Source organism: Harmonia axyridis, chromosome 5 (assembly GCF_914767665.1).
Source record: "Harmonia axyridis chromosome 5, icHarAxyr1.1, whole genome shotgun sequence".
NCBI lineage: Eukaryota > Metazoa > Arthropoda > Insecta > Coleoptera > Coccinellidae > Harmonia > Harmonia axyridis.
This window is the reverse complement of record NC_059505.1, coordinates 3,195,368-3,222,119: the sequence shown is the minus strand read 5'-3', so window position 1 is coordinate 3,222,119 and position 26,752 is coordinate 3,195,368. Positions and strand designations below refer to the sequence as shown.

General features: G+C 37.1%; 2 protein-coding genes and 1 non-coding gene across 8 annotated transcripts; all 3 read left to right on the top strand.

The window, feature by feature from the left end:
- The first annotated feature begins 1,052 nt into the window (after positions 1 to 1,052).
- Positions 1,053 to 23,390, top strand: LOC123680720 (cilia- and flagella-associated protein 61-like). 4 transcript variants are annotated; one of them, XM_045618757.1, is made up of 15 exons: positions 1,097 to 1,432; positions 1,883 to 2,217; positions 3,956 to 4,161; positions 4,325 to 4,533; positions 5,857 to 6,188; positions 8,002 to 8,263; positions 9,200 to 9,390; positions 11,113 to 11,612; positions 13,870 to 14,281; positions 15,686 to 16,081; positions 17,655 to 18,013; positions 20,268 to 20,378; positions 20,432 to 20,626; positions 21,168 to 21,233; positions 23,069 to 23,390. In XM_045618757.1, the coding sequence occupies exons 1-15, from the start codon at positions 1,245 to 1,247 to the stop codon at positions 23,252 to 23,254; spliced, it is 3,948 nt and encodes a 1,315-aa protein (XP_045474713.1). In that variant the 5' UTR covers positions 1,097 to 1,244; the 3' UTR covers positions 23,255 to 23,390. The 4 variants fall into 4 exon arrangements, with proteins under 4 accessions (XP_045474715.1, XP_045474713.1, XP_045474714.1 ...); XM_045618758.1 differs by having other exon boundaries at positions 1,290 to 1,457; XM_045618759.1 differs by lacking the exons at positions 21,168 to 21,233; positions 23,069 to 23,390 and having other exon boundaries at positions 1,053 to 1,432; positions 20,257 to 20,378; positions 20,432 to 20,573.
- A 205-nt stretch (positions 23,391 to 23,595) lies between these two features.
- On the top strand, positions 23,596 to 26,227 carry LOC123680724 (synaptonemal complex central element protein 1-like). 3 transcript variants are annotated; one of them, XM_045618767.1, is made up of 6 exons: positions 23,596 to 24,022; positions 24,522 to 24,654; positions 24,822 to 25,003; positions 25,057 to 25,376; positions 25,468 to 25,895; positions 25,947 to 26,068. In XM_045618767.1, the coding sequence occupies exons 1-6, from the start codon at positions 23,808 to 23,810 to the stop codon at positions 25,953 to 25,955; spliced, it is 1,287 nt and encodes a 428-aa protein (XP_045474723.1). In that variant the 5' UTR covers positions 23,596 to 23,807; the 3' UTR covers positions 25,956 to 26,068. The 3 variants fall into 3 exon arrangements, with proteins under 3 accessions (XP_045474723.1, XP_045474721.1, XP_045474724.1); XM_045618765.1 differs by having other exon boundaries at positions 23,597 to 24,022; positions 25,937 to 26,227; XM_045618768.1 differs by having other exon boundaries at positions 23,600 to 24,022; positions 24,514 to 24,654; positions 25,937 to 26,153.
- Trnak-uuu lies at positions 23,599 to 23,671 on the top strand. Its single transcript has one exon. It is a non-coding gene; the product is annotated as a tRNA-Lys (tRNA).
- Positions 26,228 to 26,752: the final 525 nt, after the last annotated feature.

Here is a 26,752-nt window from a genome sequence, read left to right as displayed (position 1 = left end):
TTTCTGAATTTCTGATATATTTAGGTATTCATCTCAATATATTTTGAGTTTATATGATACGTTGATTGACTATAGAACATAATAAGTGCGTTCTTTGTGGAGAAACTCTCGAATTGAGTGAAATATCGTATCACTGTTATGTTTTCATTTCCACGCGCTTCATGTCAAATTTGATAGTTCGTGTTGGGAACAAAATTTGCTTACTGAAAATGACATATGCTCCATCTATCTATCTTTATTACTTTGAGTCACAGGGTATACATGTTTATTACTCTATGGAATGTACCTACTTCAGAATTCAAAGAGTCAAAAAAAAAGAGCGTATCTATTTTTTCACCACCAATGCCATTGGGCGCGTTCAGCAGAAAGATCGATAGCTGATGGTAGCTGATAGGAATCAGTTTGGTAACGTTAGTATTCTCTGCTGGGCGGGTTGCTCCTTTTCTTGAGAGCAATAGGTTCTGTGGGTCCTTCTTGAAGGTTAGGTTATGATTTGAGACAATTTTCTGTTATAATATCGAATTTTACCCTTTTGGTGTCTTCAATATGTGGGAAATTTATTCAGAGTAACATTTGAAAATGTTTATAAACGTATATGTTTCAGTTTCCATTATTGCTATATTTGAAATTTAAATTTCGTCCCAAAATCACTGTCACTAATGTCAACATGTTACCACAAAGTAGTTCAGTAGACTCAACAGTTGTCAATATTCTATGATTTTTTTGCTGAACGCATTCTATCAGTTTCCGCTACGGAGCGGTCGCCATCTTTGGTAGCGAATTTATTTTATGCTACTTTTTGGTAACATGTTGAGTAACTGACATTAGTGACAGTTGTGATTTTGGGACGAAATTTAAATTTGAAATATAGAAATAACCCGTCCATCAGAGAATACAAACGTTACCAAACTCAAACTGATACCTATCAGTAGCGGAGCTACTTACGTTACCGATCTTTCTGCTGAAAAATTGATAGAGCTGCCTATTCTGTGAACGAGCACTCAAAAATGAAGGATGTATAAGATTCATTTGTCAAAATCCATTTCTGTGATATAATTAAAATCATTCTCACAATTTTCTATGGTGGACCAGTGTAGACAATTTCAAATTTCAAACTGACACTTCCGAAATGTTAGTGACATAAATCCATTCAAACTCAATTCCTGTTCAGTTTGTTTTATTCACAAGTCTAATTTCCGTTTTGTGCTCCTTCTTTTTTTTTAACCCGGCAAAAGTGCTTAAAAATGTCCGTTTTCAAAACCCTATTTTCCAATCCGAAAAGCTCCCTCGCCTACTACAATACTCCCAAAGGAAAACCGCTGAATAGGAACAATGTACGAAGAATTGGTGTTAGAGATGTACCACGCATGACTTCTTTGAGGAATTCTATAACAGATAAGCTGTTCGGTGATGCAGATATCTATGACATAGTGTAAGGAATGGACAGCTTTCAATTGGTGAGCCAAAAACGGGGTTTTTACTTTGCCCATAATTTTTCGAAATTCTCAGTTATCCCTCTTTTCTTGGTCTTGGCGGCTAAAGGATGGCAAGGATGAGATTACCCATAAATTTTCAGTCATTAGACGTTAACCATTAATGCCATATATTCTTCTAAAATTTCCAAAATGACAACGCTTCTTCTTCTTTGGATTTACCACCATCCTTTCCCATGTTGATTCCAAGAAAAGGAAATTAGGTGACTGAAAAATTATGGGTGAATTCTAGTACTTATAAACTTTTTTTGCCAGCCTTTATAAAACTTTTTGACTGAATGAGAAACCCACTGATCAAAATTATGGGTAAATGAAAATTTCCAGATTTGGTGTACCAAAATCTCGACAGAAATAAGCGAGACAAAAACTGATATGATTTTTTCTTTCAGATACAATTCTTGTTTGTCGCTAGGCATAGAAGATGAGGGTAGATTGATAGGTGTAGTATGTTTGAACGATTATCCAAATATCAAGTCACTGCCCAGTTGGTCTTGGGACGGTTGGATGAAAACCACGTTTGGTGTGGACACGATGACAACAGTGAATTCGAAATGGATACAGCTTTTGCTGTTCGACATGAGCTATATGACGAACTTTCTCACACCAATACTGGAAACTTTATTTTTGGATCACAGAAAAATTAGTATTGTGGCTCTTGCTATACCACCGAACATCAAGGCGACCCCTTTTTTGACAGAATATTCTTCGAGGATACCGCCAAGGGGTAATTTACTAACCATTCTTTCTTATATTCATCGTTTCATTATTTCTCAGGAAAAATAATCCGAAATTTGAAATCTAACGGGTGTTTTTTTCGAGGTATATAACTTTAGGTTGGCATTACTGTTCAAGATGGCGACCGATTTAACAGCTGCCAAATGATTTATTCTGAGTTTGGTTTGGCAATTCATCATGAATAGACTCACGCCTGAACAACGCTTGCAAATAGTGCAATTTTATTTCGAAAATAATGGTTCTGTGCGGAATACGTATCGCGCACTACGTCCATTTTATTTTGGTGCACTTTATGGGCTCGTGGAATCATTGGTCCGTGCTTCTTCAAAAACGATGATGGCCAGAACGTTACAGTCAATGGTGATCGGTATAGAACCATGATTACTAACTTTTTCATTCCTGAATTGAACAACCATGATGTCCAGGAGCTGTGGTTCCAACAAGAATCGCAACATGTCACACAGCTTGTGCCGCAATCGATTTATTGAAAGACACGTTTGGTGACCGCCTAATTTCACGTTTTGGTCCTGTGAATTGACCTCCAAGATCTTGTGATTTAACACCACTAGACTACTTTCTGTGGGGCTATGTAGAGTCATTGGTCTATGCGGATAAGCCACAAACCCTTGACCATTTGGAAGACAACATTCGCCGTGTGATTGCCGATATACGATCACAAACGTTGGAAAAAATCATCGAAAATTGGACGTCCAGATTGGACTACATCCGAGCCAGCCGTGCAGGACATATGCTAGAAATCATATTTGAAATGTAATGCCACAAGATTATCTTGCCGATATATAAAATTCATGTCAATCGAATAATCCATCGTTGTTTTATTGCAATTTAAAGTTCTATAGCTCTAAAAAAAACACCCTTTATTTGCAAACATTGCTTTTTGCAGTTTTGCCGTGTATCGTTTATGTTTCTACAGCCTGAAAGTATAGTAAAAAATATTTTTTCCCATAATATAGGGTTTTCCAATGGGAGCTTCAATTAATATAAAAAAACGAGTGAATTTTAAGAAAAAACAATGGATGTTTATTTAATTGTAAACAGAAGGTATGCCATTAACGATGAAGAACAATATCAGCCAACTAGCCAGTACGGCAACGTTTGAAGTACCATATCCTTTTCATGAAATTTGCCAAAGGCCAATTCGTATATTTACAACTATATGTCCTGTATAGCTCATCTTCAAGGTCTTGTGTCTGAAGATGTTTAATCACCTAAACTTTTCTTGCTGAATTGTGATTGTTTCGTTTCCTGTGTGGCACGTGGTACCGTCTTGCTTAAAATAAAACATCATACACATCAATATCTTCTAATTTCGGCCATTAAAAATCATTAATCGAACCTCGGTAGAGCACTTCATTCACTCATCAACTCTTAATGCAGAATATGGAGTAATTTTGTTTTTGGAATGCCTAGATCTACAAACCGGAGTTTTTGCATACACTACATCCAACAGCAGTTCTTAGTTGTTCTTGATCGATGAACACGGTTTTGACTCTTCACATCACCAAGCTCAAATTTTGCCACCAGGTTCACTATTGCTGGCCAAGAAGGTGCTTCACGATAACCCAAAACTAGAGACAAAAGTCTTGAAAACTAGTTACTTAGACAAAAGCAGCCCAGATGGCGGACTTTAGAGAATGAAACCTCTCATTGGAATCCCCTCTAGGATCTAAATGAGTATAGTTTTCTAGTCTTTAACTTTTCCGCAGATAATTTCTCACTCCAAACGACGACCACCGTGAGCCTGCTATTGAAAAAAGATTTTTTTCGAAACTACAGAATAAGAAAGGCTGTTGAAGAGGATAACGATGATATAGTTTCAATAATACATCGTTACTCAAGCACCTTCAAAGAATTATATGGGGAATACTTCATATCCGAACTTCTTACAAGGGTTGAAGGTACCAATAGACATGTAAGAAATGAGAAATTAGTAAAAAGATTTTGATTGAGAAGATTTCCATATGTTTTTGAGAATAAAATAGTTGTGTTTGTTTTTTCATTTTGTCACCCAACACCTATATTTTTCTTGTCGTTTGACTACACTTTTTTCAGTTACAATGTTTTTTTCATTTTAGGTAATAGTTGCCGAATACAATGGTTATGCGGTGGCTGTGATGATTCTCAATAAAACCGTCAATTATGACGTTTTGAACGAATCCTTCGAAGTAGGAGTTTTTCATTCCTTCAAGACTCCTCATGCGGAAGACGAATACACACTTCCAGCAGAAACCTTTCGTCCAGCTTACGCGTTTTTTGAAGAATCTAGTATGGAAATAGTCCCGTTGTAAGTAGTTACTCTCCTCGTGTTGTTCTGCCAAAGCAAGTCAGAGCAGCACGAAAAGAGACCTCACTAAAATACAAAGATTAGCCTGTGTTTGTATCACTTGAGTTATGAGAATCTGTCCAACTAGGATATTTGGGATCATTACAGATCTCACACCTCTTCATCTTGTGATAGATAGATTAGTCCATGAGGTAGTTCTTAGATTATCCGGGGAAGGTATCAGCAATGAGGAAATAAGGAATCAGAGAGCATGGTCCTCTTTAACTCATTTCATACCATCAGCGGACTTTACCAGTGAGGAGATAATAAAGTAAATTGGCATTGAGAAAACCTTCACTATGATGCAAAAAAATGAAGATTGTGAAAGGGAGTCAACAATCCCAGTTCTCAAAAAGAACAGCATCAAATGCTAGATGGTTCTACTGGCGCTGTAGTATTCGAAGTTGGTACCAAGTGCTTAGTATCGTTAGGCTGCAGTCCAAGTCTCTTTCAGGCAGAGGTACCTTCAATCGAATGATGTGTGGTAGAAAGAAATCAGAAATGTGATATCGCCATACATTCTGACTGTCTGGCTGCAAACAAAGCATTGAGCTCAAATACTCCAAATAATTCTAAGATGGTATTGGAGTACCAAAGAAAACTCAAAGAAATAGGCAAGAAAAACAAGGTCTATTTAGTCTGGTGTGGAAAGGCCAGCACACTTGCCACATAAAAGGAGAACAATCTCCTTTTATTTGCCCAGGTCCTTTCTGTGGTATAGGTACTTGTATCTACAAGAAAGAGTTTCAAAAGAAGGACCAAAACGAAATAGAAAGGCTTTGGCGAAATCTTCCTGAGTTGGATCATTTCAAAAATTCTCTTCGCAACTTTGATGCTAGTCGTTGGAGGTTAGATTAGATTTCGATTTATCTGGTATCGGGTTAGATGCTTTTGCAGAAGCTATTTGTACAATTTCAGGAGATTAATTTGGTCTCAATACAAAGCACTACATGTTTGTGATTGACACCTCTGAATTATTATTTTTTATGTGATTGATGATAGTTGAAACCAAAATAAAAGTGCATGCTACAATTACAGAAAAAAAAACATGATATTATAGAGAAGCACAAATAAGGGATTCAGGACTCATCATAATTCCTTAAGGGAACAAGTTTTGGCTTTATTGTGCAAAATCATAAGTATACTAGGTACTTACATTATAAATTGTTGTAGATGAAAATTTTGCAGTGTTGTAGCAATTTTCGGAGTGCAATTGTCTAACTTACCTGGGTTACCTGATCATTGTTGATGAAGTAAAATATCAGTAAAATCTTCTCCTTCTAGTGACAAAGCTTCGATAGCATCATCAGAAGAAGAAGAGGAGGATGGCTATGTGCCAAGCCGTTCGGAAAGCGGTTCGATCGGCAAATTCTACTCCAGTTCTGAAAGTAGTAGCGAAGAATCCTGGACAATAGATCCTTCGATAGACCTCTCTCTGATGCTGGTCCATAGGGAAGATTCCGTATTCGATTTCAACGACTACTTCACCGTAGAAAGTCATGCAAGTTTGTTGTCTACCAGGCTGTTGAATACTGACGATTATGCTCGACCTAGTCAACAGAAGGGGAGACTGTCTACGTGTTCGTCTTCCTCTGAGATAAAGCCTGTTGTACAAGGTTAGTCTACTTACATTGTTAAGTCTTAGTCTCCTCCAATAACCATTTCACTGTATCTGGTAAAATGTGCAAATGAGCTTGAAGAGAAAGCATCACGTTAAAGTCGATCAATGAAAATGTTGACAGTTTGTTCTTTTTCAAGACGTTGAGCATTCTGAATTTTTGCCAGAAGATGAAGATACATAGGCGTACAACTTTGATTCCGTCGTTTTTTCCGAAATACGAGGCTTTATTGTAAAAAAAAACTGGTTAAACATTTGTGATTCAAAGTATTGTTCATCGCTGGCCACTACTGTCTCTCATCTTTCGGGCAGCGTATGAATCCCGCGTGGAAAAAACTGGTCACCTTTTGAAGCGATCCACGAATCGATCCAATTTTTCACTTCTTCATAAGACCGGAAGTGCTGATCAGCCAGGCCGTGTGCCATTGATCGAAACAAGTGATAGTCCGAGAGAGCAACGTCTGGCGAATACGGCGGGTGGGGTAGGACTTCCCATTTCAACGTTTCCAAGTATGTCTTAATCACTTTCGCGACATAGGATCGAGCATTGTCATGCTGTAAAATCTCTTAATCGTTTCTCTCGTTGTTTTTCGGCCGTTTGTCTTTCAATGCTCACCTCAAACGCATTAATTACTTTCTATAACGATCGCCTGTGATTCTTTCGGTCGGTTTTACCAACTCATAATACACTACGCCAAGCTGGTCCCACCAAATACCGTGAATATTCGGTTTGGCGGTCAACGTGGAATAATGGCCGAGATATATAATAATAATAATACCTTCCGTCTTTGCCTTGCAAGCAGCTGTTCACAAGCAAACAAACGCCCTTCAACAACTCTCGGCTTCAACTCGTACGGCAGCCAATTTCCTTGGTTCTGAATCATTCCCACGACTTTCAGGTGTTTCGAAATGGCTTGTTGTGTCACTTTCTATAATCCTGCCAATTTTTGTTGTTTTTGACACGAGTCTTGTTCAAGTAATGTCTCCAATTTTGCATCTTCGAAAACCTTCTCTCCTCTGGTCTTCGAGGTCAAAATCACTGATCTTGAAGCGTTGAAACCACTCTCGGCATCCATATCATAATATTCACTACTATCATCCTCACCATAGGTATTTCTGAGCATTCGATGATCCACAGCCGCAAATTTTACATATTTTTTGCGACTACTTACCGCTTCAATCATCTATTACAAAACGGCAGAAGCAAAGTTGTACACCTAATATAGATTTTATAATAGGATAAATGAATTATCCCGAATATAACGTGAAATTATTGTGTAAGTGATTTATTGTGAGGAGTTTCTTTAGCTGGGTTCTAGCAGAATCCAGGATTTAAAAAAAAGTCCTGAAATTTAATAGTGGGTTCAAACGTGACTCTTGAATTAAGATGTAATCAGATTGTCCATAAAAAATCGATAAGCTTTTTGGTTCGGCTAGCTCAACGTTGAGCTAGCACAACCAGAGATTTCTCCCACAATTGAAGTGAAAAAATTGATCAATATGTTAATAAATAAACCTGAAAAAAATCGAAAATTCCAAAGTGGTTCTGATAGCTTCATGGGGTTTGGGGACTTTTTAAAGTATTTGATTTTTGTGTTATTCATGCACTATTATTAATTTTTATATTGTCGCTAGAATGAAGAGAACTGTTCTGATCATTAGTCTATTCATAAGAACCCAAATTTATGGCGATAATAAAAAAAATTTGATCGAATATTTCTTGTTTCATTCACCAATTCACGGTACCTACAGTAGTTCGACATAAAAGTTCTTGTGCCAGATATTGTTTGAAACGATTCCTTCTCCAACAGAAAAGCTCAAAAAGACCATGCCCTTACCTGGATTCTTCGGACGAGACGACGCCTTCGCCCTAGAGGTCCTGGTGTCCCATCCTGACCACGAATCGTCCAAAGAAGTCCTACTGGGCGCCGCTTTCGAATGTTTTCCCAAAAGGAACTACTGCGTGATGTGCGTGCCCTCCATAGAACACCCCACTGATTTCCTTAAGGAATTCGTCAGGGTGACTCCAAGAAGCATGAGCACCTTTCCACACGAGCTCTTCGTGCGACACCGGTATGGTTGACTTGAAGCCGATACAATGGACTAGTTTAGTGATGTTGATAATACTATATTTGACACGATAGAATTAAAATATAGAGCAAAACTGATAAATCAGTGAAAAAATTTTGAAAATCCATCAATAAATGACTGAGAAATAGATTATTTAAATTTACGTATTTCAGCGCGTAACGTCTTTGGTCTCCGACTCGTCTGTGACGTCACGCCACTTGCCTGTGATCGCTTCACCATAAATTACGTTTAAATACTTAGCCGCGCCAAGGCTCTCGCGCCGTTTGTAGTTGAACAGTGTAGTTTTAACTCGAGTTTTGTTTTTATGTCACCATAATGGAAGAAGGCTTCGTGAAAGGACAGAGTTATTTTTACTCAATAACTTATTTCAAACCAACTTACACCTTAGTATTTTTATTATCAGAAATAGACAGCTAGTGCTGATAGGTACTTACATCAAAATGATCTTCACACACATTTGAAGTAGTTTTAGGTCCAATTAAGTCACGCCTCATTAATTTGCACCACTTCTTCCTTTGATTCATGTCATTTGGTACATGAAAAAACAATTTATTGGGGTTTTTAATTGTCGTGCTTGCACACATAGGCACAATACAATATTTGTAGGATTTTTTTTTATTTCAGCTATCGTGTAACGAACAAAACACAACAAGAACGACACAAGTGATTGTACACCAATGAATTCATTAGCACTCTGCAAATACCAGTCGCCTCGTGTAAGTGGCGTGACGTCACACACTAGACTATGAAATTATTCTTCCAAGCGCAACTTCAAAGTCCCATAACTTTTCCATTTCTAGAGATATTTCAATGATTCGCCCACATTTTTGTTTCATTTTACTTAAATTTTTAGAATTAATCCTTAACAAAAAAATGAAAACTAGTCCATTATCTACATAACTCTTCTTGATTCGACAGAAACTCCATGGATTGTGCGATGAACGTCAGAATCAGTATTGCTGGTGATAAACCCTTCGTTCGGGAGTTTCTCGAACAGATGCTCAAACCCGGTGACGTGCTCAGGCAGTACGAACATTCATTGCGTGACGAAGAGAGCCGATACATTTCCCTGATAATGACATGCGAAAGACAAGTGGTAGGGCTGGCAAGTAAGTTTCTTAAATCGTTTATCAGAAGATTCTAGGTTTTCCACTCAAAGGTATCATATTGATATAAAATCTAACTTCACGAATTCCATTTTTAAGATCTTGAAAATGTTAAATCACAATATCTTGATAGCAAATTGTGATCACCTCTCCGAAAAATAACACTTTGGCGAGACGTTCTCGAGTAGGGATTCATCAAGCTAAGTAGCTTGATATTTTAACCAACTACTTGACTTGAAAATCAAGCTCGTGAAAAATTACATACTTGAACATGACTTGACTTGATTTAAGATATTTATTGCTTGACTTGATATCAAGCTACTTGATATTACTTGAGCTTGATATACACGCGTCGCACGGCATATATTTCTGCAATCTCGTGCGCGCTTAGACTAAATAAGGAGATTCCTCGAGCGACAAGAGACTGAGGCATTCGCCAGTGCGGCTTTATTAGCAGTTTTCTCATATTTCTATGAAATCTATTGGTAGATTTTGGTAATTTCAGAAATATCTTTCCAAACTTGGCCAAAATGGCCAAGAATTTTTCATCAACGCCAGCATCTTCGGCTCCTGTTGAAAAACAATTTTCCAGAGCTGCTCTTACAGTTACAAAAACCCGCAATAGATTAGGCGACAAATTTTTAAGATGCCTCATGTGTCTTAAATTCTGGATGGAAAATGATGAAATCAAACAAAGCCTGGAGGTTTCTCAATATTGAGAAACTTAATTTTTTAATTATTTTTTATTTTGTTATGATTTATAGAGATTTAATTCATGTTTCTATTTTAAAAAAGTTTATATTTTTGGTTCTTTTATACAATTATACAATAAGTTCAATAAATATATTAATAATAATTAATATAATGTGTTTTGTGCAACTTGTGCAAGGTTCATTCTCATTTCATCATTTTTTATTGATGTGACACTACAGAATAAAACTGCTTGAAATCAAGTAGCTTGATATGATTCAAGCTCAAGACAAGTAGCTTGAAAATCAAGCCAAGCAGTGCATCCCTATTCTCGGGCCAAATGTTGTAGGGGAGGCAGCAATATTTTCAGTTGTTCTTGAACAAACCAATATGGTTTCGATTCTCCACATCATTTTATTGTCCTAAACGCTCAAATTTTTGTCGAGAAGTTGCTTCACGTTTGGCTAACTGTTTCCTTGTTTATTGATGGCTTAGATCTTACTTGTCAAATGTCAAAAGATGACAGTATCAAAAATGACAACTACTCAGGCTATAATCTGGGTACATGCTGCGGCGAGCCCAAGAATATCTTTTCTAAGAAAAAGAGAATGAGACTACCCTTATTGGAAAACTCTTTATTATATCAAAGGCATTTCAATTTCCTACAGATATACATATTTAGGTAGAGAGTGTTTTGAGTTAACCACGCAAAAAGCTTCAACTATCTTCTGAAGAATGTGTGTATGCAATGAATTAATTATTTGGTATGCCATAATAGTTTGAATGAAACACAGGTGCTAAGAGACTTGGATGATCTCTGGTGAATTTCAAACCCTTGTCCAGAGGTCCACAGAGTCTAACATTATCACTTAATATCCTAGATATATAAATAATCATTATAGATTCCAGTCAAAATTATCATTAATAAAAATATTAGAAGGTGTAAACAATTGATGTCTCCAATTCTATGTCTTCTCATCTCCAGAACACCATGCGACTTCGTAGGTGAATGTTCAGAAAGTTCTTTTATTTCAGTTGTTAGTCAAAAAGTCAACATGGACTACCTTTACGCTCATTTCACCCTCTACAAATGGACAGACGAAATGAAGCATAACAGCGACACTGTGGCCATGCTGGAAAATTTCCTCATTTATCCCGTGTTCCAAAAGTACTGCAGATATTTCCTAAACGAAATACTGAGATTAGCCGATTTCACTCTGTTGGTATACCTAGTGTCTCCAGAAGACCTAGACGGCTGCATGAAGGATTATCCTCTTCTCAACTGCCTTCAGTATCTAGTGCCGGTGGCGCCAAGACTCATGCCTGTGTACGATCCTGCCTTTAGTGACGAGGCTTGTCTTCCACCGCCATTTGTATCGGAGCCTGGCGAGGTACTGTCCCTCTTCATTGCATCCACGAGATTGTCCGGCGTCAAGAGGGTGGAGATCAACACTCGGATAGTGGTTGTCGGTAGTGGAGACACGGCCTTATCATTTTTGGAAACGCTCGTTTTTGGTTCAGATCCAGACTTGCTGGTAAGTAACTGTAAGTATAATTTATATCATTTCTGTTATAATTATTCAAATGTTTTATTGCCTATTATTCAACTGATCTGGTATGATACAGTCTCTTATATTCAATAGGATAAAACTCCTTTCCTTTTATGAATTGGATTAAATTTTAGATAAATTATGTCAACAAAAACAATATTGTACTTAAAAGGTCATTTTGAGAATTCCTTATGATTTGTATGACTAGCTAAGATGCCTCAATCAATTCTAAGATAGTATTGCAGAAAACTCAATTAATTTGGCTAGAATAACAAGGTCTGTTTGATCTGGGTTCCCAGTCACTCGGGAATTTAAGGAAATAAAAACGCCAACACACTTGCCAGAAAAAAGCACAAACTCCTATCATTGGCCGAGAACCTTACTGTGGTATAGGTAAATGTACATACAAGAAAGAGTTTCAGGAGAAGGAAAACCACGAAAGAAAAACACTCTGGAGGAATCTTCCTGTGTTTAATAATTTCAGAAAGTTTCTTCGAAACTTTGAAATCTAAGATGAATGTGGATCTTAGCAAGAATATGCTACACCTCCTCACTGGATTCCTTACAAGGCATTGACTCCTAAGAAAGCACCTCGTGAGAATGAGTCTAGAAGAAAAAGACGAGTGCAGATTTGGCGAGGAAGTGGAAGAACTTCTGGATCACCTGGGGTTGCAAAAGCATCGCCATCGCTAAAAATGCTCTGGACAACAGACTTGTAGAAGTGAGGAAGTAACCTCCATATAGCTATTCCAGATACTGGAGTTCATTAGAACTCTGTAACTGGAAGGCGAGCTGTAAACTACTCCGACTAATAGCGAGAACAGCTCTGATGAGAGGCACAATATAGAACATAAATAACAGGCCAATTGAAAATTCCCCGGTCTACAATAGTAAAACAAATTTTTTTGGAAAAATTCATTTTTATTTTTCAACATATAGTTGGCTTCGAGGGCGATACAGCGATTATAGCGATTTTCCAACTTTTCGATGCCATTTTTGTAATACGATTGGTCTTTCGCTTCAAAATAGGCCTCAGTTTCGGCGATTACTTCTTTATTTGCGCTAAATTTCTTTCCAGCGAGCATTCTTTTGAAGCCTGAAAACAGGAAAAGGTCGCTGGGGGCCAGATCTGGAGAATACGGTGGATGCAGAAGCAATTAAAAACCCGATTAATGCAATTTTTCCATTGTTTTCAATGATTTATGACACGGCGCATTGTCTTGATGACACAGCACCTTTTTTTCTTCAAATTGGACCGTTTTTTGACAATCTCATCCTTTAAACGATCCAATAACGCAGAATAATAATCGCATTTGATGGTCTGACCCTTTTAGAGGTAATAAATGAATATTATACCTTGTGCATCCCCGAATACTGATGCCATAACCTTGCCAGCTGACTGTTATGTTTTCCTCTCTTTGGATTCGGTTCATCATGTGCAGTCCACTCAGCTGACTGTCGATTGGACTCTGGAGTGAAATGATGGAGCTATGTTTCATCTATTGTCACATATCGACGCAAAAATTCAGGTTTATTGCACTTAAACAGCTTCAAACACTGCTCAGAATCATTAACACGTTGTTGCTTTTGATAGATTGTGAGCTCGCGCAGCACCCATTTCGCACACAGATTTCTCATGTTCAAATATTCATGAATGATATGATATACACGTTCAGATGATATATCTTCACAATATCTGCTATCTCAATCAACTTCACTTTACTCTTTTACTTTACTTTACTCACTTTACTTTACTCACTTTACGGTCATTCAAAATTATTTTGTGAACTTTTTGATTTTTTCGTCGGTGACAGCCTCTTTTAGACGTCCACTGCGTTCGCCGTCTTCGGTGCTCATTTCACCACGTTTAAACTGAGCACACCAATAAATGAAGGTTGATTTTCTTGGGGCAGACCCCGGAAACCCTTCATCAAGACAAGATTTTGCTTCAACTGTATTTTTCCCTTCAAAAATCAACATTTTATCAGCACACGAAATTCTTTTTCTTTCATCTTTTTCAAATAGCAAAAGTAGCTACACACACAACGCAATATCTCACAAAGTAATGGTCGGACTGCTGTCAAATTTTGACACGTTTCGTTTCAAGGTTGGTACTAACTTAAAATCATATGGATTTAATAATTTTATTAGACCGGGGACTTTTCAATTGGCCTAATATACAATAAAATACTCATCAATATCCAAATCTCACTACCTCACTAATATCGATTTCAATCCGAAGGTGACATTCAACAACATAACAGTTGTGTCTCCACACGGCTTACCCTTCTACAAAGAAGTGTCGAAAGGTCGGAATCTGTTTCAAATCAACAGAGGAAGCACGGTGTACAAACTGATCCTGAACATGAACCTCCGCATATACGTCAACACTGTCCACGGCGTGGTGAACAGGATAAGGAGGCAGAAGAAGATCGTCATCGTGAACGAGGTGACCAGTCTCTGCTACGACTATCTGGTGCTGTTCTGTGGTGAACAATATCGGGTGCCCAAGCTGGAATTCAAGGCGAGAAAAAAATTGTCGGATTTTCCAGACAATGCGTTCATGATCAACACCGACAACGATATCGTCCAGGTGTTCAACAGGATAAGAAAACAGAAGAGAGAGTTTATGGACTGGAGACGCATGGGAGATGGTGAGTATCTATTATCATGATGAGATTTTTGTAGAAGCAATCAAACACAGATTTAATTTTTTTTTTCGGAAAATAATTGTATTAAATTTAGGAGTTTTTCAGATTCAAAATACAAAATTGAATATTAGGAATCCAAGAATGATCCGAGTAAATTGCATTATACATAATGGCCCATTTAAAAAGATTCCATGAAATACATAGGCGTACTACTTTGCTTCCGCCAAAATTCAAGGCCTCATTGTATGAAACTGATTGTACATTTATGATTCAAAATATTGTCCCTCGCTGGCCATTATTTTTACAGCATTGTCATGCTGTAAAATCACTTCATCGTGTCTCTCATCTCATTTTATTGCGGCCGTTTATCTTTCAATGCTCGGCACAAACTCATAATGCAATACGCAGAGCTGGTCCCACCAAATACTGTGCATGACCTTGGAATCGTGAATATTCGGCTTGGCTGTCGACTTGGAAGCATGACCAGAATATACTCATGATTTTCTGCGCTTGGCATTATCGTAATGAACCCATTTTTCATCTCCAGTCAAAATGCGATGCAGAAATCCCTTCCGTCTCAGCCTTGCAATCAGCTGTTCACAAGCAAACAAACGCCGTTCAACATCTGTCGGCTTCAGCTCGTATGGCACCCAATTTCCTTGTTTCTGAATCGTTCCCATGACTTCCAGGCGTTTTGAAATCGCTTATTGCGTCACTCACAATGATCCGATCAATTCCTGTTGCGTTTGATACAAGTCTTGATCAAATAATGCCCTCAATTCTGCATCTTCGAAAACCTTCTCTCTTCCACAGCCTTACTGGTCAAAATCACCGTTCTTGAAGCGTTGAAACCACTCTCGGCAAGTTCTTTCACTAATAGCAGCATCACCATAGGGTATTTGAGAGCATTCGATGAGCCTCAGCCGCAGATTTCTTCATTCTAAAGCAGAAAATTGAAACCTCTTGCAAGAGACGAGAATTTGGCTCGTAAGCTGACATGTTTAATCGAGAATAACTTTATGAGGCAGAGATAAATCGACTAATATTTGGATGGCGTTATGTTTATAAATACCTAAGCTTATTGTATGACGTCTACGATCAATTTATTTTGACTACCACTTACCAGCCATCTATTGCAATCTATTGCACAGCGGAAGAAAAGTTGTACACCTAATAAGTAAAAACTCCTTGGGAAGAGCCTGGATCAAAAAATGTTTCAAATGAAAGTTTCTCAGTCTTTAGAGGGACATCGAATGCAGATTTTCAATGTGGAGTTTCATTTCAAGATCGAGTAGATTTTTTGAATAGGAAATATACATTTTTCTTTGTATTCGAAATTCACTTTCATCACTATTTTTCAACACATCAACTTGACAAACAATATAAAACAATAAAAATTTTCCACAGAACGCATCGTCATATATGGTAAGGACATGAGAGCCATCGCCTGCTTGGGAGCTCTTATCGAGTACGGAATACCAACCTCACTTCTGGTTCTGGTCGAGCCTACCGCCATCCAGAACATCAACAGTGAATCGATGAAAGCATCCAATCTCCATTTTCCGGATCCAGAGATATCGGAAGCTATAGACAGACTGATCATGAAGCTAGGGGTTAAGTTATACAGGGGGTACAAATTGAGGGATTGGGAGACGAATGAAGAGGATAAGATTACCCACATAGAGATAAATTCCAAATCTACCTCGGTCCGACTCAGATGCAGATTCCTATTCTTGTACGCAGAGAAGAGCATAAGTAACAAGACTTATCAGGCGATTTATAAGGCTGGCTTGGTTTTCGATGGTGAGTTTTTAATTTTTTTCTTGTCTGCAGACAACTTTTCGTCTCGAATAGTGAGTCGATTAACTAAATAATGATTATTGAGGGTAATTTTTCAAAAAAACATAAATATGCGATGATCCTTGCAGAAACCACAGATGGGCGTCTGGCTTCTGTTGTTGACTCCGCTTGTTTGTTTTCAAAGTGCTGATGAGGGCCGAAAGTCAGAAACACGCGTCTACGGTCACGTTAAGTTAGGTGCACATCATATTTGAAAAGTACCAGTATTATTGCACTAGGTTTTGAATCGGGAATCTCGTTAATTCCTTCTTCCACATATTGAAATCACTTTCAAGGGTTATTTCGTTGGCGTGTTCTAAATCCATTTCTCATCATTCTGTTGAAATCAATCGAAGATTCATTACTCCGATCAATCAAACACGTGAATGATGATTACACATTTGCTGAAGGTTCAGATTTCCTCCTTAAATATGAAAATATCTGCGGCTGGGACTCATCGAATGCTATCAAATACCTTATGGTGAGTGCCGAGAGTGGTTTCAACGTATTTTGACGTCGAAGACTAGCATGGCAGTAGAAGAGAGAAGAATGGAGGCATTAGTTGATCAAGACTCGTGTCAAGCGCAACAAGAATTGGCAGGATCATTAGGAGTGACGCAACAAGCCATTTCTAAACACCTGAAAGTCACGGGAATGGTTCAGAAACAAGGAAATTGGGTGCCGTACGAGTTGAAGCCGTGAGATGTTGAACGGCGTTTGTTTGCTTGTGAACAGCTGCTTGCAAGGCAAAGATAGATGGGATTTCTGCATCGCATTGTGACTGGAGACGGAAAATGGGTTCATGACGATAATTCCAAGCGTAGAAAATCATGGGGATATCCCGGTCATACTTTCACGTCGACGGCCAAACCGAATATTCACGTTTCTAAGGTCATGCTCAATATTTGGTGGGATAAGCTCGGAGTAGTCTATTATGCGTACGCAATCAATGTGTTGAGAGACAAACGGCCGCAATACAACGAGAGACATGATAAAGTGATCTTACATTTTACAGTATGACAATGCTCGTTCCATGTTGCGAAAGCTGGGAGAAAGTAGTGGCCAGCGATGGACAATACTTTTACAATAGTTTTTTACAATGAAGCCTCGAATTTCGGAAAAAAACGACGGAAACCAAGTTTTACGCCTAGGTACATATTTCTTTGTATCATAGCGTCCAACTACTGAACTACTACTCAATTGGCGGTACCTATAAAGTTCGAATTTTAGGAGAAACCCTTAAGAAATTCATTTCTTATTCAAGGTGCTAACTGAAGCATTAGATGTGGCTTCGTTATAAATAATATGCGAAAACCCATTAGATACCTAATGGTCTTTCTATTGACATATTGAATTGTTGGTATCTTTAAAGGGGCTGCAGCCCTCTTCAGTAGGGTGAAAAAGTGTTGGTATGAGTAACACTTGTACCGTTAGCGTTTCTTCTTAAGGAATGGGTCTCTATCCTTTTTCTTTGTTTTCAAACAATTCCCCTATTATTCCTTCTGCATGATTATATTAAACCTTCTCTCCCCCACAGGTAAGCTGATAATCGACTGCAACTTCCGCACGAACGACCCCTTCATCTTTGCGGCCGGCACTTTGACTCAGTACTCCAAGAAGTACCACGCGGAACACATGAGCCACAGGTACTACAACGCGCACGAAGTGGGCGAGACCATCGGCCGTCAGTTTCGCACCATGCTCATTCCCGAAAGCCTGAGGAAGTTCGAGAGGGGCGATAAGTCCAGGCAGGTGACGAAGCAGATAGGCGTTCTGCCGCATTTCCACGAGCCCATCGTCGAGCACTGCCTGTTGCCCGGTGGGGTCTTCTACCTGAACATCAAGGCGCCTGGGAGGCAGGTACCGGTGGAGATAGAGATGACGTCGGACGATTATGTGAGAGGAACTTTTCGTTTATTGTGTTTATTTCAGAGGAAAAGTTGATCCTGTGGTGAGAGTTGACTCTCCCTGAGAAAAGTCGGCTGTTACTGATAATCTTATTAAAAGTTGATTTAAACCAAAAAGTGTTGAAATTTGAGCAACATGTAGCTACCTACTATTCAGAGTTGACAATAGCTAGGTAGAGTATAAACGCTCACTAATTAGTAAAAGTTGACCATCTACAAGAAAACGACTTACCATCTATTACTCACTAAAAAAGAAGGCAATACCTTCGCTAACACTCATTAAAAAAATTACAATTACTTTAAGTAATTTCAGTAGGTACAGAAGAAGAATCTATAAATTACTATATTATGAAAAGAACAGTATCAAATAATTTAGAGTAAATTTGATTAAGGAGGTTCCGTTCCACTGCAACCTAATAGTCTATTGTGTCCCCATTAGATCTATTCTGGACCTAGCTCGCCTTCCAGTTCCAGAGTTCTGATGAACTTCAGGACCTGGTATGGCTTCAAGGAGGCTACTTCCTCACTTCTACTAGTTTCTTGTCCCTAACTGATTTTGCGTTGGCTAATGATGGTGAGGCATTCCGTCACCAGGTGATCCGGAGTTTCTTCCTCCTTCCCATAGAATCTGCACTCTTCATTTTCTGCTAAATCCATTCTCATGAGGTATTTCCTAAGGTGACAATGCCCTGTTGGAGAATCCAGTGAGGAGCTGTAGTATATTCTTGCTAAGATCCAGATACTTCTTGGATCTCGCGGCGTCAAAGTTTCGAAGGAACTTCTTGGAATGATCAAACTCTGGTGGATTCCGCCAGAGTGTTTTTCTTTCGGTTTTTTCCTACTCCTGAAACTCTTTCTTTTATGTACATTTGCCTATAGCACAGAAAGGTTCCGGGCCAATGAAAGTAGTTTGTGCTCCTTTTCTGTCAAGTATATTGGCTTCTTCATTCCTTTTAATTCCCGAGAGGCCGGGAACCCAGACTAAGGTGACCTTGTTATTCTTGCCTATTTCGTTGAGTTTTCTTCCGCACTCAGTACTTTGATTGCAGCCTGACTATCAGAATATTTCGCTATACCAGATTTCTGATAGTTTCTTGCTACGGTGATTTCCACACATATGACTTGTGCGACTATCTCTGCCTGAAATGCACTTAGACGGCAGCCTAACGGAAAAGAGCATTTGGTGCTAGTCCCGAAAACTCCAGCGCTATACCCCGTCGTGGTTTAAGAACCATCTGTGTATCATTCAATGATATTCTTTTCGAAAACTAGGATTGTGGATTCTCTTTTCCAATCTTCTTTTCCATTTAGTATCGTAGTGAAGGTTTTCTCGATACTAATTTGCTCTATCATCTCGTCATTGGGACGTTCCACTGATGGTATGTAATCAGTCAGGGAAGACCAGGCTCTCTGATTCCTAATTTCCTCACTGCCGGTACCTCCCCTGGATGATCTTAAAGTGTCCTCATAGGCTGCTCTATCTATCTCAAGATAAAAAGGTGTGAGATCTGTAATTATCACCAGTGCTCTAGTTGGACACGTTCTCATAGCTTCAGTGATACAAATACAGGCTAACCTTTGTATTGTGTCAAGGATTCTCCTCGTGCTTTTCTGACCTGCTCTGGCACACCAGACTATTGCCAGATAGGCTTGGAGTGCAAAGAGCACTACCTGATTACTTCACTGCCTGGTTTGATCTACCATGATTTCCTCATATCAAAATGCAGAACAAATAAGTATATGCTATGGATGCTGGGGATCCAATTGAATTTTATGGATTTTTTTGAGCTCCAAACATCCATTCAAATCATTTGTATCGACAATAATCGACATGCACTGTTATTGTTCAAGGTCCATTATCCCTTCAATTGAACTTTCCACTACTGCCACTCTTACCTGTCAGTCTGCCACGATATACTCAATGTCATTAGATGACAGCTTCAAAAGTGACAGCTGCCCAGATAGTAGGCTATTCAAAATGAAACCTCTCATTGGAAAACCCTGGTTTTCAATTAAATTGGATCGCTACTCAAATCTTACATTCTTCTTGATACCCTTATTCAAACAAACATTTGACACTTTTTTACAGCCAGTATTATAATGTATTCAGACGAAGTACCTAATATGATATGTTATCTGATTTAAACGAATTTGTCTTTTGAACTATTGTTTCTATTTCCTTTATACCAATTATTCCCGAAGTTTTTACAATATTGCATAAATCTAAACCAGATCATCTTAAGGGTCAACTTCTCGTTACCGGAGACTTCGAACATTTGGAACGCCAGGGATATTTCAGACTGCACATCAATCGTTTGAAGACCGTGGAATCCATAAGTTGCCTCAGCAAACAGGTAATATAAAATTAGCCTTTCAAAAAATTTTGATGTAACCGAAAATCTCTTAGCCTTTGGACATAGAGAATCTCATCAGTTTATGGGGTAAAGATGTGATGGTGTTGAATGATCTCCTGGTGAGATTTGAGATGGGAGTCATCAACGATTTCTTCGAGTTCTTCAAGGAGCCCTGGCTTTGTGGAATCGTTTACGATAAGTTCCCACAGCTTATGGACGAGGTCAGAGAGATGTTCTCGGATAGAGAGGTGAATATCCGTCAAATTTTCTATTAGTTCACATGGAATAGTTATTTCTCTAATTCAGTGGCGAATCCGTTCATTCTGCCATGCCTTGTAGAACAAAATCGTGCGAGAATACCTCAGTTTATATGTCGGTACCTACTCGGAACTCTTCTGTCACTGATTTAGTGATCTATTTATTATCTGCCAAAACTTGAGACACCGAAAACACTTCTGCCAAACAACATTTTTCAATGGAAAAATCTCTAAACAAATAATTTTAATAAAAATTAAGTGAAGTAGAGAAAATAATGTACAAGTACATAAGGCCCATCATAATGGAAATCACTCATTTTCACTTCAGGAAAGTCGACTTATATCCGAGTTGGGCCAATTGCTTTTTAGATTTCGATAACAACGTGAGCTTAGCTGCAAGCTATGGTCGTTCAGCTAGCAGCTAATTGACGTTGTCAGATCAGATACACCTAGGAGATCCTAGGAATAGTACATTTTTAATTATATCAAGTTCTAGTATCCCCATTACGATTTATTTATCCTTAAATTTCAGATGGAAGATGGTCAAACTATGTCTGAAATCATTACAGAGTACTTCGAAAAGAATAGGTGGAGCTTGGTAAGAATTTTTCATTGATTTATCACGATATAAACACAAAATGAATACTGGTTTTTCCACTGATTAAATTTTGTTTAAGATAACCCTGGTGACTCAAACTGAATATTGTCGATACTTTTCTTCTGTAGGTGGCGCTATTCAATACAATGACCATATTTCCACGGAAACAAGATCGAAAAATTTTTATTTCTTTTCGTAGGGGTGCTAGGTATATAAAGTGCTGATAAATCGGTGTCTTAGGATGTTATATATCAAAGCATTATAGAGAAATGCATAATGAATGCCGAAAGTCAACCAACGAAAAGCAAAAACGTGTTTCCTTCTTCCCTTCCACAAACAGACAGAGCAATTAGAAAAAAACAAGAATATACATCATTACATTCCTACCTCTGCAACTCTTCGACTCTGGTGTCGGCATCATATGAGAATACACTGCTCTAGTTTCCTACAAAATACTTACTCAGAATTGAAATAATTTAAATCGAGTCATTTAAAACACGCCTACGTGTACTCTCCTTCACTCAAAGCGATGTTGAAAAAGTAATTGTTCAAATGAACGCATCTTCCATATTTATAACGGGTGTTTTTTTCGAGGTATATAACTTTAAGTTGGCATTACTGTTCAAGATGGCGACCGATTTAATAGCTGTCAAATTCTCAGTTTGGTTTGGCAATTCATCATGAATAGACTCACGCCTGAACAACGCTTGCAAATAGTGCAATTTTATTTCGAAAATAATGGTTCTGTGTGGAATACGTATCGCGCACTACGTCCATTTTATTTTGTTTAGCGATGAAGCGCACTTCTGGTTGAATGGCTACGTCAACAAACAAAGCTGCCGCATTTGGAGTGAAGCTAATCCTCAAGTGTATGTCGAAACACCGTTACATCCAGAAAAACTGACTGTTTGGTGCGCTGTATGGGCTGGTGGAATCATTGGTCCGTACTTCTTCAAAAACGATGATGGCCAGAACGTTACAGTCAATGGTGATCGGTATAGAGCCATGATTACTAACTTTTTCATTCCTGAATTGAACAACCATGATGTCCAGGAGCTGTGGTTCCAACAAGACGGCGCAACATGTCACACAGCTCGTGGCACAATCGATTTATTGAAAGACACCTTTGGTGATCGCCTAATTTCACGTTTTGGACCTGTGAATTGGCCTCCAAGATCTTGTGATTTAACACCGCTAGACTACTTTCTGTGGGGCTATGTAAAGTAAAGTCTATGCGGATAAGCCACAAACCCTTGACCATTTGGAAGACAACATTCGCCGTGTTATTGCCGATATACGGCCACAAATTTTGGAAAAAGTCATCGAAAATTGGACGTCCAGATTGGACTACATCATATGCCAGAAATCATATTTATTTGCGGATAAATAAAATTCATGTCAATCGAATAATCCATCGTTGTTTTATTGCAATTTAAAATTCTATAGTTCTAAAAGAAACACACTTTATAACTAATGGAATTTTATCTTCTTGGCATATTGAGTAGCTTCAATACGTAGAAGTATCGTTGCCAATAGTGTTTAATGAAATGTTTATATATATTAAATGAAATACCTACCTACCTTTAAATCCAAGAAAGTTTGTCCCTTCGAACGTTGCCAGTGTTATCTTAAACTTTTTCAAATATGAGTGGGCATTTCTCAGTTTACTATTTCAGCTGGCTTAAGTTGATAGCAAAAAGTTCAATAGGGACAACTTTTTGCTGATCAGTGTGGCTTGCTAAAATACTCCTTCTGCTAACAAATTTATTTCTACACTACTCAAATAGCAGGTACCTACCTACGAAAAAACTTCATTCTATAATCCATAATTTCAGCTGACGGATAGGCAAAACTACGAAATAAGCTGCATACTTCGAGACAGTACTGTTATCAATGAAATCGAAGAAAAAGTGCTCGAATATATTCAGAGAAACAGAATACATCTGCCCATGTTTGCGTATCCAAGCCTGGTACAGAGAATATTAGAGAATCACCGGACAAGTCCCATGTTCACGAAATAAAATAACTAAATATACTTAGATTGTCAGGTTTTAATAAGGTGTATTATCAATTGCTTGTATTTATCCCGTGTTCAAAATAGTATATGCAACATCCAAATAAAGTGTGTAATATAAATACATTCAATAGCAAAACGTTTGTATCGTGTAATTATTAAGTAACTTAAAACTTAATATTATTTGTTATTAAAAGACGTCTTCGACATAAAATGATTAATCATCGGCGCTAAATGTCCTTTCTCGAGTTATTTTTTTTTTCTTTTCAGCTCAACAGCTTTTTTTTGTTGTATTCAAATTAAAGATTATTGGTAAGTCTTATGCAAGAGTTATTCAAAAATCTAACACGAGCCCGGGTAGCTCAGTCGGTAGAGCATTGGACTTTTAATCCAAGGGTCCAGGGTTCAAGTCCCTGCTCGGGCGAACTTTTTTTTTTTCGTTTTCAAATATATAATTTCTTTAATATCAAGACACATAAGTTTGATTCTGAACTATTTTGTGTCATTTTGACATTCATAAAACCACCCAGAAGGAAATAGACTTATTAATTCGTAAAATAATGGAATATACAAAACAAGACTTCCTTTTGATTTCTCTCACTCAAGATTTGAAATGCTTGGATGGAATTCTAGATAACATTTACCAGAATATGAAGAATTACAAACTTAAATCTTGGCTGTTCCCTCAAAAATATGTGGACGAATGCAGAGATTTATACCCCCCTTATAACGAGAAGCTGACGTATGTAAAATGTTTGGAAATGATGGTTGAAAAGTAAGTCAATTTACTCATAAATCTTTTTTGAGACGTGACAACCACACTTATGCATCTCAGTGGCGAGTCTAGAGGGGGTGGTAAAGTAAAGGGGGAATTAAAATATACCTACATTATTTTTTCCTTGTAAGTATATACCATAAAAAATACCTTTTGAATTTGAAATGTATTTTATTTGGTTTTTGCAAATGCAGAATGGTTTTTTTTTCATTTATTATCAATATACATATATGATATGTATGTCTATCAGTAGGTAATATATTCATATTTTACTTCTGTCATATGAGAATTTTTATATTCATTACCCCTCCCTGAATAGTACCTACCAAATAGATCCGCCACTGCTCATTAGCAAAGTAATTTTAGTAAGTCTTGAAGAATGGAGGTGTTAGGGCTCTTGAGACCAATAACTAGGAATTAGGAATGAAAATATAGCCATTCTAGAATGATTTTCCTAAACTGGAATAGACATCAATTTTGATTGTTCTTAGGATTCCAGATTATACATTATGTTAAATTTTTTAAACCAACGAAAGGCCAGCGATAGAAAAAGGCGAAATGTTCATTATCCAACAAGAATTACTCTGGGTAGATGTGCACAGAAATTTTGGGAATTGATCAATTCAGAAGAGGTAAGATCATAAAAATGCTAAAGTCATATACAAGGTACCCACCTACATAACTTTGAAGCTAGGGAACATAGCGTATCATGGTAATTCCTATAATTTGTCAAAGCTTTGTTTCCTATATATAGGTTTGGCCAATATGGCTTTTTGAAAAAATATGTTATCAATTTCAGGATGAAAAAGCAATTCTAAATCCTACAAATTCATCTACAAATCTTATTATCAATAAGGAATGCCAAACAAACATTCAAAGTATGATTGTGTGCGATAGTTGTTTCGAAATGAACGAATTCATGAAGGATATAATTAAATTCATATCAGAAAATTTTGAAGAATCATCTACTAAACATTTACTGCAAGTATTATCCATATTCAAAACAAGTTTCCAGATTAATCCTTGTTTTTCAGAAGAACTATGAATGAGACAATATGTTCAGCAACAAAATTTGGGGGGATATTAAAATTCACAAATTCATTGAAACAAGACTACCATAATTTAATAAATAAACTCAATGAAAAATCTGAAGAAAACAATATTTTATCAGAGGAAAAACGAGAAATAAAAATAATTATCGATAACATGGAAATGGAGATCGAAGAATTGAATGTCTCAAACTATAAAATAACTGAAGATTTAATGAACTCAAGAAAAGAAGTAGCTACTTTGAATGATAAAATAAAAAATATAGAAAAAGAGAAAGAAAATTTACAACAGAACTGTGACACATGTAAGTCTTTCGAATCCACTTTTCTCAGTGAAATGGAATTAGGAATAGGATAAATACTGTAAATAGTGATTCCTTCATCATTCAATTTCAGATGAGTTGTTGAATGATAATCTCACCAATCAAGTGAAATATTTTGAACAGGAACATATTGAAAATGAAAAAAAATTCAGCACTAATTTGGAAAACTATGAAGAAATATTAGCTGGTCGAGATGCGGAAATCGCTAATTACAAAATAACGAATAATAACCTTTTCAAAAATTCAAATGATCTCAAAATAAAATATGAGGAATTAATCTGCAAGTATTCGAAAATGTGCACAATCAACAAAAAACTAGAACAAAGTTTAGAAGACATCAACTACTTAATGAAAGCTGTAGATAATATAACAGAGAAAACACTTTTATCTGTGAAGAAACTTACTGATAGAAGCAAAGAATTGAACGAAAAAATTGAATCGGTCAGAAAAAAGTATAGTGAAGAAAATACATACACAAATAAATTCTATAAAACGCATAAAGTAGGTAGATATATGAGACAATTTCAATCATTCAAATTTAGTTTATTCTAGATTCATTGAGACGAACGAAAGAGGCTGAAGAACATGAGAAATATGACATTCAGGGAAATCCCCTACTTGATTTCAAAAGACAAATCAAAGAAAATGAACAAACTATAAAAAATCTCGAAGAACAGAATGAAAAGTTTTCTTGCATTGTGAATTTGTATAGCAAGCGTGGAAATACTCAAAAATGCCTTCAATAATTGTTTTTGGAATTGTCTGATGCTATTTTTGTGATTTTTATATTTAATCAAAATCATATAAGAGTAATTATAAATATTGGAATTGATGTACTAATTAATTTGATGCTGAAATAATAAATAATTCAAAAAGTCTGCTACATTACAAGATTGTAACAAAGACAAAAATCATTTGCAAAATTACCTGATTGACTTTATATCTGCAGTTTAGGAAAAAGATAAAAATTCAACTTTTTATGGCTAATTTATTGCTTGAGCACTACTTATTAAAAATATTTTGTAACACAGGCTGTTCAGTTTTTCCTGGTCAGTTCCAACCTTCTTTTCTTCAATAAAAAACAAATTTTTTTATCTGTTTCTACATGAAAAATTAAAGATACTTCATACCAACCCTCACTTCAAAAATATCGATAGTTTTTGTTATATTGACCATAAAAAGTTTTTCTTTTCAATATATTCGCTTGAAATATTTGATATTATGTTATGGTGAGTCCTTTTGCAATTTATTCTTGTCAAATATTATACATGAATTACTCTCTCGAACATTATATCTGAAAATAACAGTTTGAAGACAAAGAGCTTGAAAAAGAAGGTAATTTATATTTATACTAGATT